Here is an 18976-nt window from a genome sequence, read left to right as displayed (position 1 = left end):
CATTATATTTAATAACTTGTTAAAAGATAAGCAAATGGGATTTCAATTCTTAAACACAGAAATGAAAATCTGAGAAACAAACTTCTTATACAGCATAGGTTACCTATCTAGTTTAACTGACTGGACAGAACTTTTCTATGGAACAAGAGGAAAAAGAGTAAGAGGAGATGAATGTTTGCCAAAAAAATTCAAGCCCCAAAACACTCATTTTCAAAATTGTTTTATTGCAGTTGGATAATAGTGATAAATACCTAAGAGCAAAATCCAGTAAGTCACATTTATTTTTCTTTTGGAACAATTCTCCAAACTGGTTGTGTTTTATGATAAAGAACAAAAAGTTGCACTACATTTCAGAACATTTTGTTCTTTAAAACTGGTCAGACAGGTGGGAAATATTAAAGTACTACGAATTAAATGAATAATTTTCCACTCCAGCTTCATTTCCCAAATTGAACAAGTCCAAGCGAAAGAAACCATGACTTTTTTCTGCTTTGGAGATGCATATCAGCTGGTGATGCACTTCAAGCTATATTAATTTGATTAAAAAGTTTATCCTTAATAACCTGAGACATCAATCCATGTATAGCTTCTATGGTGGTCTTGCAGCTGAAAAACAAGCATAAATTCAATGTTGGCCAAACACTGAACTGAACTGTCATTTTATTTGAAGATATTCAGCTGTTTTGGAAGATCAGGGTGCCCATAACCCCATGAATCTTAACAACTGTCCAGAAAGGAAAAGTCATACGCAGCAATTTAGCCATTGTTGCCAATAACTTTTTGTTACTTAAAAAGCAAACTGACGAGCACTATACACACAAAGACCAATTCCAGAAAACTTCTTTGTCTGGCAATTTAGGACATCTCACATTAACAATAGCAAGTGAGCTCTGTGGTCATCTGAACCAAAAAATAATAATAATAATAAAAATCCCTGGGGAAATAGAGCTATCAGCTGTTATCAATACCTGAATGCTCTCACTGTTCTCTTATCTTCTTTGCCCAACCCCAGGCCAGTAGTGCAAAGTAACCATAGCTCCTCTGAGAAACTTTACAGACAACATTAAATGAAGAGTTTATAGAGCTAATCAGTTATTAGTCAAAATATGTAACATGTGCAAAACCCCCAAACAGCTGAGAGGATTCCTACTGATCCAAGTTTCATGCAGTGTGCCTGGCTTAGGGGGATGTAGTGTCAAACTAACAAATAAAAATGTCTCAGAACAGAATATACAAATGCAAAAGATGAATCGGCCCTGAAGGCATGGAGAGTAGGGATAAATTACTGCTAGACAGATAAAGGAATCCCAGGCAAAGGAAGCCAGCTTGGAGCGCAGTTTGGCTAATGCATAGGTACTCTTAGAAAATGACTCTTAGAGATGTGTATGTACAGTAACAGAAGATATCATATAGCCACGTGTAAGCACCTTTATCCTAATGTCTTACAGAATTGTTCTTCCTAAAACAGGTACACCCAATAATCCTTTAGCAAACTTTGCAACCTTATTTCCTGAAAGGAATTTAGGTGCCATTGAATCAATTGTCCTGTCTGCACAAGTCTTCCACTGTCTTTTCTCTTTTCTTAGGAAAGATTATTAGTTGAAGAAAAACATGCATCTGTAGAAGTGTTACAATCCATTTTGGGAACTACAGTAGCCTCTGTTACACAGGAAAGCAGAACTGATGACAACAACAATCCCTTCCAGTCTTACAATTTAGAAACTAACTACTGATGATGACTAAATAAAAACAGAAAAGAAAAACCTCTTGAAATGCTGCAAGAAATAATATAGTAGGATGATCAGAGAAGGTGTTATTTCTTAGAATAACTGTAAGCACGAGAGTAACGTGAAGACAAAATGCAGTATTATGGGACACCAAACAGGGATCAAAATCAAAGCAAACTTGTCAGCAATTCCATCCTTCTCGTGTCTTTGAAGCATTGCTATTGTAACTGTTTCACTACAGGAACCGGGAGGTATCACCTAACCTGGCTCTCCTGAGTTAGCAACAGCCTTAACTCCATTGCAAATCTATTCTGCAACCAAAACAGTCTAAATGGGTATTTACTTCTATGAAGTCAACCCCCCTCCCACTCGATCGTGTTTGTTAGAAAACTTGTAAGAGCTGTTAGCTTTCCGTAACAAGGAAACAAATGCACAACAGCAACTCTGATTCTATTTAGCAATGACCATATTACGTTTGCAGGTATTCCCCCACCGCGTACTGTGGAACAAAGGCTTGTGCAACACAAGCTGACTCCTCTCTTTATTAAGGCAAAGCCCATGTTCACCTGAGTTATACTGAGCAAGATGTAAAGGAATTTATTTATAAATAAGTCTCTTCACACAAGGCCTCCTTTTTGTCTCTTGGTTTTTTTACCTATCACTAACTCACCACTCACCTGGTATCTCAAAAATCAGTTTGTTAGTAAAGTTTATACTACAGCACATATTGCTAACGTGGGGGGGGGGGTCAGGGAAGAGTACACAAGATAACTGTTCTACTTATCAGGATAAAATGATGAGGAAGAGGACCAGAAAACCTCCAACTCTGAAAAGTAGACCATCCCAGATTTTCTTCAATTTTTGCAGTCTGTTACAAGGGATTCTACAGAATTGTTCCTTATTAAGTGGAATTATATCTCACTCAGAACACTCCTAAGATGCATGCAGGTGAGTTCTGTCTTCTCCACAGCTGGACCTGAGATTGTACTAGCATGTACAGGGCAGTACTTCTTGGTTTTCCAAGACTGGAATTTGCCAAATACAATGTTCTTCAACAGCCCAAGATACTGTATGGCTTGTTGGATACTATTACCCTTTGTTAAAGATTTTACTTGGAAAAATGGTGACTGTAACATTACATAGATAGTCTAAGCACACATACCATTCTTAAGACTATTGGGAGAGATGTGAGTATTAGTGAGAAGCAACTTTTGTACTTGAAAGCTCAAAAAAGAAAAGAGCAGATTACCAACAAACATATAAGGAACACTGAGGGAAAACACTACAACTTCTCTGAAATAATGCTGTATACCCAGTGATGATAAGTTCATTAACTGATAATAGCAAGTATTTGCTATCAGGCAGGGTAGCTAAACATAAAGGCTAAAATGCCTGTAATCTACTTCTTAAAAAGAAAACAAAACACAACACAAAACCTTCCTCATTTGTGGAAAAAGGATGTATTAATTAAGAAATATGAAAAAAAGGGGAGTTCTTAATTTTTAACTGGGTGAAAGTATTACCCAAGTGTAAACTAAACTTACTGGACTGTTAGCACTACTTCTTAAAATCATGTTGTAGGTAATAATGTTATTTACTGTTAGTTTAAACCTGATTAACCACATAAAATGTGCTATTTTCTAGTAATGCTACCATTTTGCATTTGACAGAAAACATCTTTTTTGGTTTGCCGTATACTGATGGAATTTAACAGGGCTTTTTTGTTAACTATAAACTAGAGTTGAATTTATTCCAGAAACAAAGACTGAAAAGCCATTGTAGGTTTAATAAAGGCAAGATTTTCTTAAACTTTCAAAAATAACTGGTGACAGTTGGAGTCTCATTCCTATCTATAATCTAATCATTCTTATCTATAATCTTGGTAGGTTACAATTTAATTGGTAGGTTACAATTACAGGCATGATAAACGTTTAAAACAAAATAACACTTCTTACAGGGAAGAACACAAGTATGCGTTATCTTACCTGTCTCTTGTCGCTTTTGCAAGTTTGTCTTCTGATTTCTTATCATGAGTTTCTAAACCGAGCATGAAACTGCCCCTTCCAAGCTGAGCTTCTGACTGTTCTAATTTTTCAGACAAATCAAAGACTTGGCCAGTGGTGTAGTCAGCATTCTTAGGAGAAAGAAGGCATTAAACATATTGAATTCTAAGCTATAAATTCAAGCATTTATACAGAAAATAAACAAAATCTGAAAAGAGCCTTTAAGACTGTAGTACTGCACATTTTAACCTACGTCTGCAATTGAAGTGATAACAGAACATGAGTGGCACACAAGTGGTGGTTGACAGAACAGAAGCTGAACATCTGACAAATGCTCAATACCTAAAGCCTGAAATGGGCACTCTTTATTATTTTCGGCCCGTGCCTTAAGTTACAAATGAGTAAGTAAAACTCAGTTGGTTTTGACCAAGAGAAAAGGTACAAAATTGGCTTTTGCAGAAGGAAGGTTTTGATGCTGAGATGTTATACTGAAGGTCTACCTGCAGTTTTAACAGTTCCATTGGGGGTTGTTTGGTTTGGTTTTTTTGTTTGTTTGTTTGTTTTGTTTTGTTTTTTGTTTGGTTTTTTTTTGCTTGGTTAGTTGGTTTTTTGTTTGTTTTTTGTTTTTTTATTTCAAGAAGTGTTTACTTATTCAATACCATTATTTTAAGGCACACTATTCATTACAGTGCTGTAAAGAGATATAAGGTTAAAAGGTGCTTAAGACAAAATCTAAGTGTATAGAGAACTCAGTAAAATTAAACCTAAGTTATTCCCACCTTCTACTTTTGAGGACCAGATATAAGGAACATTTCAGCACTTATGATTAGGAAAACCTTCCTTTCTTCTTTAATCTGGCAAATAGATTCTTAATGTGGGACCTGTATCAGCGTCCCATTAAGTGTTTTACAGTAGAGGGTCTGGCTTTCAGCATTAATGAATTAATATATGCATGATAGCATACTATGGTACTTACAGTAAGCAAACTAGAAGAACTGAGAGTGTTCACCCAGTACTTGTTCCACAAAAGCTCAAGCAATTTACGATCCAAAGATGATTTAAAGTACGAGACTTCTAAAGCATAATACCTTTAAAAACAAACATGCAAACAAAATAAGCTTCCATCTAACTATGTCTTGTTTGGCTGTGACAGCCAAAGTACATGCATCTCAAAAATCCTTATCAATGACCAGTATCTTCAAAAATTCAAAGCACTGAACAATAAAAAAAGTTACCTCCGCTTCCAATTCTAACTCTGAAAGATGTTCTGTAACTATTTCATATATAGCTTTAATACAGGTATACATAATCCTCACACACACTGCTGTGCTCTATTTAATGAGATTGCAAGGGTTTTTAAATTACTCTCGTAACAACTTCTTCTGCAATGCAATGATGCCCTGTTCCATGCTTGGGATCTTCAATACTGTAATACCTGTTCCTTACAGATTACTGCAGCTTTGCGTATGTCACCTCTGATTCAATTAGGAACATCTGATAGCAGTAAATGTTACAAACAGGCAAACAATCTTACGTTCTACCACACCTATTTTGAAAGCCAGGCTTTAGTGGTGCTACAGAATTCACAAGAGATGATAAAGCAGATAGAAAGCTGAGCTCTGCGAAGTCATTAGTGTAAGTGAATTACAGCAACATTAAAGAGTTGTATTAAACTTTATTTTGATCAGGAAATGCTTGAGCAGGTTATCAATAATCCTATTATCTCGTGATTTCTCTGGAAAGTTATTTTGCTTGGCATTTCTGTAAGAAATTCCATCCAAGATAACAATGCTTTAAAATCTACCCACACACCACACTTTAATATTTCTATGATAGAACAAATACCCTTATTTTACATATGCTAAGAAAAATGAGGTACTAAGTCAGTTCTTCAGAGAGATGTGTGGCAGATTCAAAATTAGAAATGCAAGTTGTTTGAGGAATAGTGGAATAAACTTACTAAAAAAGATTAAATGGAAGTAGTTTCACATTGCACATTGAACACCAATTAAAGGACAGAAGTTTGACTAAGATTATCCAGACTGCTATGATGAAGCAATTAGTAGTCACTGGCATTAAGGGTCTCGAGAAGAAGTCTTCTGAGCAGCGGCTGAGGAAACTGGGGTTGTTTAGCCTGGAGAAAAGGAGGCTGAGTTGCTCTCTACAACTACCTGAAAGGAGGTTGTAGTGAGGTAGGGGTGGGTCTCTTCTCCCAAGTAACAAGCGATAGGACAAGAGAAAATGGCCTCAAGTTGCGCCAGGGTAAGTTTAGATTGGATATTAGGAAAAATTTCTTCAGCAAAAGGCTTGTCAAGCACTGGAACAGGCTGCCCGTGGAAGTGGTTGAGTCACTGTCCCTGGAGGTATTTAAAATATGTGTAGAAATGGCACTTAGGGACATGGTTTAGTGGTGGACTTTGTAGTGTTAGGTTAACGGTAGGTCTCAATGAGCTTAAAGGCCTTTTCCAACCTAAATGATTCTGTGGTTCTATGATCATCATTCAAGTTCTCTAAACTTTTAATTCTTACTCAGACTACACATACTACTGAGAGGACACCAGCACTCCCCTTGTATTATCAATATTTCAGTAACGTGACAAATTACCACTTTTAATTCCCTCTCTTTGCCTAACTGCTGTTTCCTTCTAGGAGAGGCTGGAAAATATTTTCTTGTTAGGATAGAAAGAAATGACTTGTACAAGGAGACAGCTTCCCGAGATAGAGATTAGAATGGTGACTATTAAGCACTTCCAACTTAAAAAAACCCACCAAATGAACTCTCCCAAATTGACCACCTCTAAAATCAAAAAGATAGAACATATCCTCCTTTCATGCTTAAAAGCATGGGTTTATGGCAAACGTCAGACTTAAAAGGACTACTCTGGAATGAAAGGAACATTACAGTTCTACAAAGATTTCTGTGTAGCTACTGTTCTGGATTTTTCGTCAAATTGGATAGGAAGACAAATTCCAATTGTTTTAATTTCTTCATCTCTTCAGGGTCAGACTTTGCATGCAACTATAAACACACTGAAGAGCAGATACCCATGCACTAAAAATGTGAAAAAACGATGCAACAGCCTACAGGACACACTGGTGCCAATGAGATCTTCAAGTTGCCTGTACACAAACACTTAAGCTGTAGTGCTTGTCAAACATCTGAAGGTAGAACTGAAACCAAGATGTTATTGAAAGAAGCGGCCCCATCTTTCCTTAGTTGTTCTTTGCAAACACTGCATCTCCAACATCTGTCTCTACTTTCCACTCCACCCTAGCTTAACCAGCAAGAATGTCTGTGCTCCCACAAGTTGGACCAGATCAGGGGACTGACCTGGCAAAACAAATGCCTCGCCAAATAAGTAAATGTAGGTATGAAGTGAGGAACATGTGGCTGGGGAATAGAACCGTTAAAGAAAGAATGGTTAAAACTAGACTACCTTTTTAATTCATGGAAAGTAAACTAACAGGAGAGAAAAAGCAGTAATTCTGCCTGTTGCTGATGTTATCCTTGAAGCAGCTCCACTTTCCAATCCTACCAAAGACAGAAACAATTTTAACATGCCCAGTGACGCAGGATAAAGAGAGGCACAGCACTTGCCACTACTCAGAAGAGCAGACAGATTACAGTCTCCCTAGCCCTGCTGCTAAATCTACATCTGACCCTTTCCTCCCTGCCCTAAGAAAGCACCACTACTTAAAGGTGTTCAGGAACCAACTGCTAAAGCTTTTTACCAGGTTCATCTTAATCTTTGTAACAGTTGTCCCTTAAAATATCTCCTGATAAATGACAATAGCACTTTTTCACAAAACCAACAGTGCTAAAGCAATAAAGAACTTCCAAGATTTGAAACACTCCAAGAAATGTACTTCTCTGTACTGAATCACTAACCTATAAACACAAAAATTGAGAACTTAGCTAGTGTTAGTAGTTTTTATGTTACTTACTGTTTACAATGTACACCAAAGTCTTCTATTTTATTAAGCGGAATAGTCTGGTATTCAGAGGGACCTTCATCCGGAGGTTTATAGCCCTAAAAATTCAAAAAAGAGCAAAGATGACACAGTAATTTTGCGATGTTTTTAAATGCCTAAACTCTTTGAAAGCATTTACAAAAATTCCAGTTTATGCAATTCTTGTTTATTTTTCCTAGGGAAAATGAAACTTCCCCCAGTAGCCTGAAATTTGGAATTTTCTTGGATCTCATCTACATTTGGCTTTACAAGCAATCATTACATTTGCAAGTCTATCAAAATGCACGTTGGAGGCAAACTAGCGGTCATAGTTGAGATTTTTCAAACAAGTAAGATGGCAAGCTGTGATTAGATCATTTCTTAGATCAAAGAAAGAGTGAGCTTCTTCTAAGATAATAGTTCTCTACCTGGTTTTGGAAGTGATTTCAATCCTCTTTTGAGGGAAGACAGGGGGCATGAGAAGAGGGAAGAAACATCCGTGCTTTGGATATGCCTTAGGGATACCTAAAACTTCAGTTATTTAGCCAAGATGGTGCCACTCACAGCTACTGAGTAGCCAAGAACCACCCGCAGACCACTGTGAGGACTTCCTAAAAATATGCTTCTAACGTGCATTTTCTGTATAGGATTTGGTTTTCAGGTGCAGGATTCCTCTCCCTGCTCAAAATTCTGGAAGTATTTATGAAGTAGTTTTGCCTAGAGAAGTGAATATTCTCCGGAATCACAAACTGTTGTAAGATGATCTCTTGTGTATTTGTCATCACAAAAATAATGCTTGAATGCAACTGGGAACCTCTCACAAACATTTTTGTTAATTACAGTTCTACTGGATGTCAGCCTAAAGTTCTTGATCACTCAATAACTGGAAATTTGAAGGATATACCTGAACTTTATTAGACTGAAATTAAATAGCACAGTTATATCTCTGCCAGAAGTATAAACGAAAGACTGCATTTGGAGATCTAGATCTCCAGTATCTATGTGATTTCCCAGTTTTTAGCCTAACCTTTCCACGTTGTTCAATTAACTTGTTTTTTTTGTATGTTATATTGCAAAGATTCCTAATATTTATTTGAAACAGTTAAGTAGATCGTTTTGAATCTTGCTTTTCTAAAATGAAAAGCAGATTACAACATATAAAACATGCTATTACCATTTGGTTTTAGGTCTAAAAAAATGACAGAGAAGAATTAACATAAATCTATTTTGATGAATGCTACCTACAAAAATGTCTATATTGAGCTATATAATTTTAGGACAGCTCCACTAGACAGTCTATTTGATTTAACACTGCCAAAAATCTATGAAAAAGAAACTAGAAGTCACCCTTTGTAAAGGTAATCAATATCCAAAGACATGCCATAAGCAGCATATAAGCACATCTTTCTTTTAGAATGAACAATGACATACAGTACAGCACAGCAAATCGAACTGTCAGATGATCGAACTGTAGTAATCTTTAAAACCGATCTATTACTCATTTAAAGACAGTTTAGTGATTACACACTAGGTAATTTTCACTATTTACCTTAGGATATGTCCTAAATGCTCCAAGATTTACTTTTCCTGCAGATATTGTTCTTGTTGGATCAATCTGTAGAAATACAGGTAATGCTTGTTATATGCATCTTATAAATTATTACAAGCGTAAATTAACTTCACAGTAATTGTATTTCAGAAATGTAATTAGTGCAAATTGTATTAGTTTTGTCATAAACAGTACTTTTTCAGTTGGCATCTGTTGGTATGAGACTCCCTAAAAAGATGGGAATATCAATACCCTTCTGTGGACCATTTTTTCAAACTCATTTTCCTTATTTCCCAAATACTCTAAAGAAATTGCACTTAAGAGCAATCAATAAACCATAATAATAAAAAAAAAAAAATCTGCATTTTAATCTCATAACCACTAGAGGTAAGAAACAGTATTATGTGATCTGCTGTATTTTGGTGGAAAATACAAGAAACCAATGAACAAATCTCTTTGCTAACATATTTACTAACTCCGTGTTTAATATTAAAAGTAATTAAAAAAAGGAAAGAAAGAAAGAAAATGAAAAAACCAAACAAAAAAACAGTCCCAAGGAAAGTGTTCTTAATCTGTGAAATTATGTCATAACATAGAACTCACATGGTGGAAATACTTCTTAAGGGTGATTTATCCTTTTCTAATGTAATTCTTCCATCAGAGTTATATTCCTTCTTTCTGACTCATTTCAGTCTTTTTTCCTTTATTTCCTTCAGCAGCAATGACTATACAAGCAGTATCTAAAATAATACTTTTGGTTTCAAATGTGACCTGTAGCCTGGCAGATGCTGAAGGGCTCACAGAGTTTCTTCAGATTTTTTTCTTCAAAGATAGATTTCCTAGTGTCTTCTACCTTGTACTATGCCACTGGTTTAATTTAAAAGGCATTTTAGATGCAAAGTAACAGAACCCTGTGAACATGCTCTGCTCTGTTTTGACAGAAGCAGCAAGGAAGAGAACAAAAGAAAAAGATTTTTGTTCTATTGCAGGAGTTGAATATGGATTGCTCAATACATTTTTTTGCAAAAGTACCAAGTAGAACTTTAAGAGTAACGTATGGACTTGTACAGAGCTACCATACCTGCAACAGTGCAGTGAAAGTGGCCTTGGTAAGCAATACTACTGGTTTGACCAGTATATGGCCAGCAAAGCAAAAGGAGCGATACCAATTTAAAATTTAGATCTAACACTTCCATCGTGCAAAATACACACTACTAGAATGTTAACAGACAGAAATCTAAAAATTATACCCCCCTCAACATAATTGGCTATGCAGTTTTATCAACTATCAGCCAGTACTTACAACCACTGCTACAAAGGGTTCTTGAAATTGCTGATTAAGCATCTGGGTACTGACGTCGATCCCGGAGAGCCAGCAGCCGTAGCCAGGGTGACTGTGATACCAGCCAATTGCATTTTCTAGACGACCAACCTAACAGCAGCGACGGAAAACAAACCCAGGGTTAATCTCCATTCCCAAAGTGTCAGCTGCCCTCTATTGGGCCTTCCAGCATACTACAACACGGTGAGAGGATAAGGAATACACACACAGCCTTGCCTTGCTAACTTACTAAAACTAAACTAAATACTAAACATACACCTTATTTTGCTAAACTATTTTCTAGAAACCATACAGTCTGTAGTATTAGCATTCTCTATTACAGCTACTACCACAGAACAAAAAACTTCAAGGAGACAGGAGCTACTTCTTCAAGGACAGCTGAAGTACAGAACAGGCTCCACACGGTGAGATGGGTAAGTAAGCTGGGACTCCTCAGCGTGGAAGAGACATTTCTTAAGGTGGATATGACATAAGTATATATAACCTCATATAATGCATGGTATGTCAGCAGAGAATGAACGTTCATTATTTAGTACAGTAACACATCTCACAGGCATATAGAGAAATTATTGCTAGGTTTAAAAAATAACTTCAGAGGCGCATGTTTTCTAACACCAAAAATGACAGAAATTATTGCCAGAGCATGCTGTGAAAGCCAAAAAGATGATTTTTGAGATTTTTAAGGTCAAAAAACTCAAAATAGGAGTTTCCAAATAATACCCCTGGCTATCTCTACAAATACTGGAAGAAAAACAAACACACACTCAGGAGAAAAAACACCCATTGCACTTGGTTTTGTAATCCTCTCTCAGGAATTGCTTACTGGCTGTTCCATACTGAGTTGAGTAATTTTGATATGACCCTACATGCCAGTTCTTAATTGAGAGTTGCGTGTTTGGATGCATCACCTGCTTGGTTTTGCCAAATACTGAATATGTCAGGGAGGTTAAATCAGAAAAATGTTAAGATGAACTTCCCACTGAATGGAACATTTATATTATTTTTGAATAGTGAATAACATAAATATTTTCTTTACATCTCCCATAATAGAGAAGGAGAGACCAACAAAACACTGAAGAATGTGTTATTTTTCAAAGCCAAATAACACATTTTGACTGTATTAACACCAGATCCTGCCCACGGAGAAGCAAATAATTGGAACACTGGCATCTGTAAAGTACTTATGCAGGGGAATATATCAACTTGCAATCTAATATTAAAAAGAGTTATTCCAGGAACAACTGCTTGCCAAGATCAAATGTGGAACAGCCAGCATGCAAACTCTGCCAGAGCACCAGTAAAGCTGAGTTGTTATATTTGCACACAAGTTCCATTTCAAAATTGTGAAGCCAAGTATAGATAAAACTGTACAATATAAACAACTGGAGAAAACATTTCCTATCATATGAGTACTCCTACATAAACCGGGACTGTTTTAAACATAAGATGAACTAATTGTATATAAAAAAATACTAATTTTAAGCTATATACTTACTATTTTGAAACCCATTATTTCTACCTAAGAACTGGATAGTATGAATATGTCTTTAGATAAAGACATCTTTTCAAGTTACCTACTTTTCTGCAACAACAATATTAGCATCATGACATTAATACGTTCCAGGTAAAAGGAACTAGATTAAATAAATTATTTCTAAATTTTCTCATAAGCAGGGATGAATTATTAAAAAAGTCCCAGAATATACCTACTTCTGGATTATGTTTACTCTTTTCGGATGTTACGATCCAACCTAATTCACATGTATTTAAATATCTCTAACTGTATATAAGGCTGTGAATGTAAGTACAATTCTCCAAAATAACCCAAATACTGCTCTGTTATCTGCACTGAATAAGTAAGGTGTCTCTAATTTCAGCTGGTTTAAAATCCTGCGAGGATTAAAGAAAAATCAAACGGTAAACATTCAAAGTATAGGATTGCCCTGTATTGGAAGAAGCACGCCAGCAGGTGCTCTGATGTGCCGTGCTGGTTTCTACATCAGCCAAAGAGCGGATTCATATTTCTGTTATCCTTCTGCATGTGAGAATTTTACTACATAGTCAGGCTTAATATGACATGGATCTCTGAATACAGGGTGACAAAGAAGGGGAACAGACATTTGAGTCAGTTCATCTAAATTTCCAAATTATAAATATGAATAATGAAGTTGCGCTGAAACTTACTTATGCCTTCATTGGCCTTTTCTTCACAAATGTCTTTATTTTTATAGCAGCATGGCTATGCAGTCAGACTTCAGAAAGCAAGAAGGTAAGAATAAATGTCGTATTCCTGATCTACAACTAGTAAGTATCTCTGACACATATGCGTTTTATATTTAATTTTGCATACTGTTTTTAGAAACGTGTATTATATCCATTATTTTAGAAACACACCCCCTCCTTGTTCCACCCGCAAGCCACCAGCTGCGGCCACAAAAACACCTCCTGAGCGATGAAAATTATTTATAAAAGAAAGGAGAATCCAGTACTTGATGACCTACTATTTATAAAGGAAAGGAGAATCCAGTACTTGATGACCTACTGTAAGACATGGAAATACCTATCTGCGAAAACGCTGAGAGGGGTCAGTGTTCTTTGCTGCTGACACAGTTCTCTTGGCCGCGTTTGAGAAGGAACAGGGCAACCGGCCAGCCACTTTATCACCGCGGGAGGCGGGGAAGCCTGCAAACTCCACAACACGTTCCTGAGCTTACAAGATCCACAGCCGCACCACGGAGGGGGAGACACAGCCTCCGCCACTCCTCCTTACCTGCTTCGCGTTCTCAATGTACGCAGCCATGTACTCGTAGGCGGCCGCCTGCGCGTTGACGCGAGTCTCGGTGCCCTCCACCGGCAGGGCGAAGCTGTCCATGATGATCATGGTTTCCCCGTCCACCTTGCCCAGCATGAGCCCCATCACCTCCAGGTTGCCCCCTGACCGGGCGTGCATCACCATCTTCAGCAGCGCCAGCGCCGAGATCTTGCAGTACTTGAAGTAATGGTGGCTGCGGGAGAGGGACGGCGGAAGCCATCAGGGACGGCGCCGCCGACGGGCCCTCGCCTCCCGCCCGCCCGCCCCTCCGCCCCCTCCGCCCGGCCCGGCCCGGCCCGGCGCCGCTCTCACTCACTCTTTGGTCCAGGGCTTGGCCGCCAGGATCTCCTGCTGCTGCTTGCGGTCGTACTTGTAGATCTCGTCGATGCTCTGCGCCTCCTGCATGTTGTTGGCCAACTCCCACGTCTTCTGCGCCATCCCGCTCCCGGAGGCGCCGCTCCCCGCCGCCGCCGCCATCGCCCCCCGCGCTGGGCCCGGCCCCGGCCCGCCTCACCGCCGCACCGGGCCGCCGGCGGAACCAAGCGAGGCGGGGGGGGAGGCGGAGGGCGGTGGTACGGTCCGCGCAGGCCCGGGGCGGGCGGCGCCGGGCCCCCAGCGGTGGCGCCGGGCTCTGCGCCTGGGCCGGGTCAGCAGAGCGGCTGCGGGGCGGCTCGGCGTGCTCCCGTTACAGCATGACACGAGTGCTGGAGGGGGGGTCGCAGTGCGTTCTCCCTCCCCGCCGCCGCCCGGCCAAGCGGTGCTTCACGGCGAGACGGGGGAGGCCGCCGCCGCCTCCCTCCCCGCTCCCTTTCCCCGGTTCCAGCCGCGCCAGCGCGGCCCTGCCCTCACCCGGGGAGGAGGCGGGGCAGACGGGCCGCGTCGCGCCGCCCTCCGGAGCAGCAGGGGGCGCTGCTCGGCGCCGCCCGCCGGTTTCCGGGGAAGGCGGTAACGCGCGCGTGGACGCGGAGAGAGCGGCGGTCGCCGGTGAGCGCTGCGATGGGGACAGCGACCGGGAACCCTCCCGCCGCAGTCCGGGCTGCCGAGCGGCTGCGGGCGGGACATCGGCGGCTCACCGGGGAGGGAGAGGAGCCCGGGAGGCGGCGCAGGGAGCGAACGCTCCCTGCGCCGCCTCCCGGGCCCCCTCTCCCTCCCCGGTGAGCCGCTTGCGGGCCGGGACCCACGGTGCCAGGCCTGGGCGTCCCGGCGGGGGGGGTTGAGAGGGCAGCGGGGCCTTCCGGCGGGAGCCGTTTGTTGCGCGGCCGTTGCCTAACAACGGCGCCGCGCTCCTTAAAGGGGCCGAGCCCCGAGTTCCGCCTCCCCCCCACCCCCCGGGCCCACAGCCTCCCGCGATCGTCCTCTCGGGTGGGCGACAGCGCCTCACACCTGGCCCGAGGTGTGTGTGTGTGTGGGGGGGGGTCGGTGCTCCCGGGGCTGCCTGAGGAATGCTGCCGAGGAGGGAGGTTGGGAGGCCGGGGGAGAGGCCCTTCCCCGAGCTGTCACGCTTGGGGAAATACATCTCATCTGGCTCTGAAGGTTTCCCGAAATTAACGTCTTTTTGGATCAGAGCCCGTGTTCTGGAAAAGCGGATAAGCCCTTATGGCGAGGGGAAGCAGCTCACAAAACTTGTTGGTTGGTTGTTTTGAGGGTTAATTGCCTTCACAGTTACGAAAAACTCGTGTTGTTTTAGAGTTTATTAATTGTGAGCATCCAGACCCTGGATTTCTTGGTGCTTTTTCAGATAAAAATTGAAAAGAAACGAAGGTGAAAGGTGCGGGAAGCACGTCTCTGACAGCAAGAGCTTATTCTAAATGCCATTCACAGAGGCAGCCAGTGCTGGCTGTCCTGAGAGCTGAGGAGGTTTGGGTGAAAAATATTTCTCAATGAAACGATTATGCGACCATATAATCTGCAAGTACAATTACTAAACATGGCATACAGTTGCTTTTTTAAAGCAATTCCCTCCTTCCCACCCTTGCTGCAGTTGGTATGGATGGGAATTGCCATTTTGCCACTTTTCCTGATGTCGTTTTAGTATTATTGTGGCACAGAATAGATGAAGTCTGTCTACTTACACATGCTGATTTTAAATTTTGTGCCCTGTTTTCTTGAACAAATAGGAGGGGAAGGGAAAGAATAAAAAGGAACACAGTAAACATTGCTTTAGATGATAAAGTAGATACACAACATGCAGATAGATGTAGTACTTACGATACAATACATACGTAAGTAGATGTTTCGAATGTCTCGAATACAGAGACTTGCATTAACTCTTTTTGGGCATAGATCTAATAAAAATATAATGTTCAAACTTGACTTATTTTCTTGAATATCTATATGCTTTCTATTGCCTGGTATATTTGGTTAAGTTGAAGTCTACCTGGCTGACACTGTAGTTATTCGAAGTTGCTTTTGTGAAAACTTCCAGTTTAAAAGCAAAAAAAGGTTATGAAAAATTAAAATCTTCTTGAAAGGAAAAGTGTATAAAATGTATTTTTTATGGGATGCTTTCAGACAGTAGTTGAGTGTATAGCAGCAGTATGTTTAATGTAATTCCACTTTGAATAATACAATGTTTTGGGAATGCAAGTACATCCAAGATTTAAAGATGGAAGTGTTGATAGATCTATGCTATCAAACTTTTTTTTAAAAAAATAGTATTTACAAAATATTCTGTTTTCCAAAAAACATGAAAAATATGTTATTTGCACCTTGTCATTTGGGGGGCATATGGTTTATCCTTTAGTTTTCAAATGTTTACAGCATGTTCTGACTTTCCTTTTTGCTCTATGCACGTGCCCGTGGAGCAAAGTCTCCAAACTTAGTTTTGAATCTCTTGCTTTTGCTAGTAATAACTGCAAGGGTCTAGGAGTGCACAAAATGCATTCAGACACATTGCTAAACTGAAAATAGATTATTTTATTTTGAATTGAAGTGGTTTTATAGTGGCAAGCGGTACCTCGGTATGTTTGTGCAGTCATGTGAAGCCAGTTTGAAGTTAACAGTTCGCTGTGAGTTTAGTGCTGTCACCTCCAATATACTTCACTGTGTAACTGGGGACTGTGGTAGCACTCTTTTCAGATAGAAGTGTACTGTTTCTTTTTTTTTTCATTGTGATTATTCATGATCTCTTCACTTGATACAGATACAATAAAACTGATTAATATTCAGTAAGGTACTTGCTTACATACTGGTATATTTTCTGAACTTAGCAGTGTATCCATCACATTCAAATTGTCAGTCTTTTGCTTAGAATATGTAAGAATTTTTGATTTTTTTTTCTGTCTTTCATTTTCTTTCAGTATAATATACCCTTTTCACTTATCTTATAAAGTTTGCACTCGTGCATATTTTAGAAGATCAACTCAAGCAGAAAGAAGTAGGACATAAAATGTCCAGCTATTTTCTAAGAGGCATTTTGCTGCTTTTCCTGGCTATTTAGCTGTATTAAAGGTATGCTGAATCAACAGTGCTGTGGCATTAGTCGTCTTAGTGTTCTCCAAGGCCTGGAGTTGTAAGCTTTCTTCACACCAATTGAGTTGCCTGTGTAGTTCAACTGTAACTGTCTTGTCTTTGTTTTTTTAATTTATTATATTGCTCTTTTGAGCAATATGTTAGGAGTGCAGAATGCTAGAATATTCATTGTCTTCCTTGTACTAGACAGAAAATATACTGCAAATATTCCTTTCCTGATACAGTCTCTCAGAATAGGTTTGGTACCATTCCAATACCATGATTTGGAAACAGTTCTAGAGTTTATAAATATTACTGTAAACAGAGGTAAGAAATGCAGATGTTACAGTCAGCGAGCTTCTGGGAAGGCTTCTCACAGTCCCTCCTTCTGCATGTGGTAATTTTGCTCTTGGTGGGTATGCAGCACTGGATAGGTGATGAGACCAACTTCTAAATTCTTTAGTATGACAAGTTGTTTCACACATTTAGAACAGTGTTTCTTTCATTATTCTTGTGTAACCTAATATGCTAAATGAAATTTATCAGTGCCTGGAAACTTACCCTCTTTTAGATTTCTTTTATCCTTTTTCAGTATGCAAAACTAATGAGATTAAAGATTTAGGACAAATCAGATGGGGGAATTTATTTTGGGAATTGATTGTCCTGTATTACCACTAGGAGTTGTAAATAGGTTGTCCTAGTTCTACCTCCGTTGTAACAATATTATAATTTTATATTATGAATCAAAAAATAGCATTAATGTAAGAGGAAAAAGTTTAAAGGAATACATTTTAAGGAATACATCAAGCAGCTGTATTCCTTAAATTAAGTTAGCATGCAATTACTTGAATTTATTTAATCGAAGTTTGACATTTTTTTCTCTTCATCTTACTTCCAGTAAGCATTTATCTCAGTCTCTCTGGACACATTGTTTTATGTTAACCTGTGTAGTATCTTATTCTGCTAGTCTTTGTGAGGTGGTTTTTGTTTTGTTTTGTTTTTTAAATTCTTTGATCCTCTTCCTGAAAGTGTTTTCTAATATACTTTTGTCATTGGACTATGGTTTACTTCATACAGTCTGTAGGCTTTAGAAAGATACTGAATTTGCCTCAATAAAGCTGCTGTACAATCTGAGTTTAGATACCGGCTGTGATGGGATTGCTTAGGAACCTGCATAAGCAATCCTATTGCTTAAGTTGTATGGGTAGTATTAGAGGGGTTTGAGGGTCATAATTTTCTTCTCAGTTTCATGCTTCCTTTAAGCATGGATTTTTAAATATGGATTTTTGGTCTGTAGGCTTGGTTTTGCAAAACTTCTCCTGCAGTGGAGTTGGTGAAAATGCTGAGTGGAGATGAGGATGAGTAGGCTTGTATGCAGTCATTCCTTTTGTTTTTGTCTTTCTTCTTGCCATGGTTACTTAGTATGCAGCTTTGCAATATTTTTAGTTCTGACAAGACTATTCAAACAAAGAATATTCAAAGTCTGAGTGTGTGCCTTAACTTCTGTACAGTTCCATTGTCATGAATTTGATTCACTTTAATTTTTAGTACGAGGTTATCTAGGAGCAGCAATATACAATAAGTTGCACAAATAAGATGCTAACATTTCTGCTCTGAAGGGCTTTCAGTTAAACAGGCAAGATGCACAACTAATGGAAGAGAGGTAATCAGCTGTTCCTCAGTACATGTTTTGTTACATATGAGTGGCTTCTCTGATTGCAAGTCAATGCTGCCTGATATCCACGATCTTACAAGTATTGCAGAATTGTAGCTGTTCTTATTGCCTCTGCTGTTTTATTGGTACAGGAGGTAATGATACACTGTTGGCTCCAACTCCAGAAACACTATGCATGTATCTTGTGTTTTGTGGGTTTTTTTTGTAGTTTTTTCCTTTGTTTTTTGTGATTTTTTTAATAAGCTTCATGATTTTTAAGACTTCGCAAGATAGCAAGTTAAGCACAGAATTTTTTGTATGATTTAGTCTTTATTTTAGAGTATACGTGTATTTTGCACTTTTGTACTTTTTTGTCTAACGATTCCTTTATCCTGTTTATTTTGTTATGTTGTCTAATTTTGATTTTATAATTCACTAACAATAAGCTCGTGCTAGTCTGTAGTGAGGGGCCATTGATAGACTTGCAG

At 39.4% G+C, this 18976-nt stretch overlaps 2 protein-coding genes across 9 annotated transcripts in view; one reads left to right on the top strand and one right to left on the bottom strand.

The window, feature by feature from the left end:
• Positions 1 to 211: 211 nt before the first annotated feature.
• Positions 212 to 13861, bottom strand: COPS5 (COP9 signalosome subunit 5; the record flags this gene model as incomplete). The annotated part of the gene is made up of 8 exons (XM_082316512.1): positions 212 to 606; positions 3713 to 3861; positions 4707 to 4818; positions 7676 to 7761; positions 9231 to 9296; positions 10534 to 10662; positions 13343 to 13577; positions 13701 to 13861. The coding sequence occupies 8 exons, from the start codon at positions 13859 to 13861 to the stop codon at positions 522 to 524; spliced, it is 1023 nt and encodes a 340-aa protein (XP_082172638.1). The 3' UTR covers positions 212 to 521.
• A 207-nt stretch (positions 13862 to 14068) lies between these two features.
• Positions 14069 to 18976, top strand: part of CSPP1 (centrosome and spindle pole associated protein 1) — a gene marked incomplete at its 3' end in the record, with an annotated part of 69481 nt that continues 64573 nt past the window's right edge. For 7 of the 8 annotated variants that reach the window (XR_014228677.1, XM_082316444.1, XM_082316439.1 and 4 more), the window contains exon 1: positions 14069 to 14368. Coding sequence is in view for 6 of the 8 variants with exons in the window: in XM_082316444.1 (XP_082172570.1) it covers positions 14077 to 14368 (292 nt within the window). Of the gene's footprint in view, positions 14369 to 14725; positions 14778 to 18976 lie in introns of those variants that run through there. The other variant, XM_082316443.1, reaches the window with a different exon arrangement.

This window comes from Platalea leucorodia, assembly GCF_965183815.1.
Source record: "Platalea leucorodia genome assembly, chromosome: 1".
NCBI classification, from domain to species: domain Eukaryota; kingdom Metazoa; phylum Chordata; class Aves; order Pelecaniformes; family Threskiornithidae; genus Platalea; species Platalea leucorodia.
This window is presented reverse-complemented; position numbering and strand designations above follow the sequence as displayed.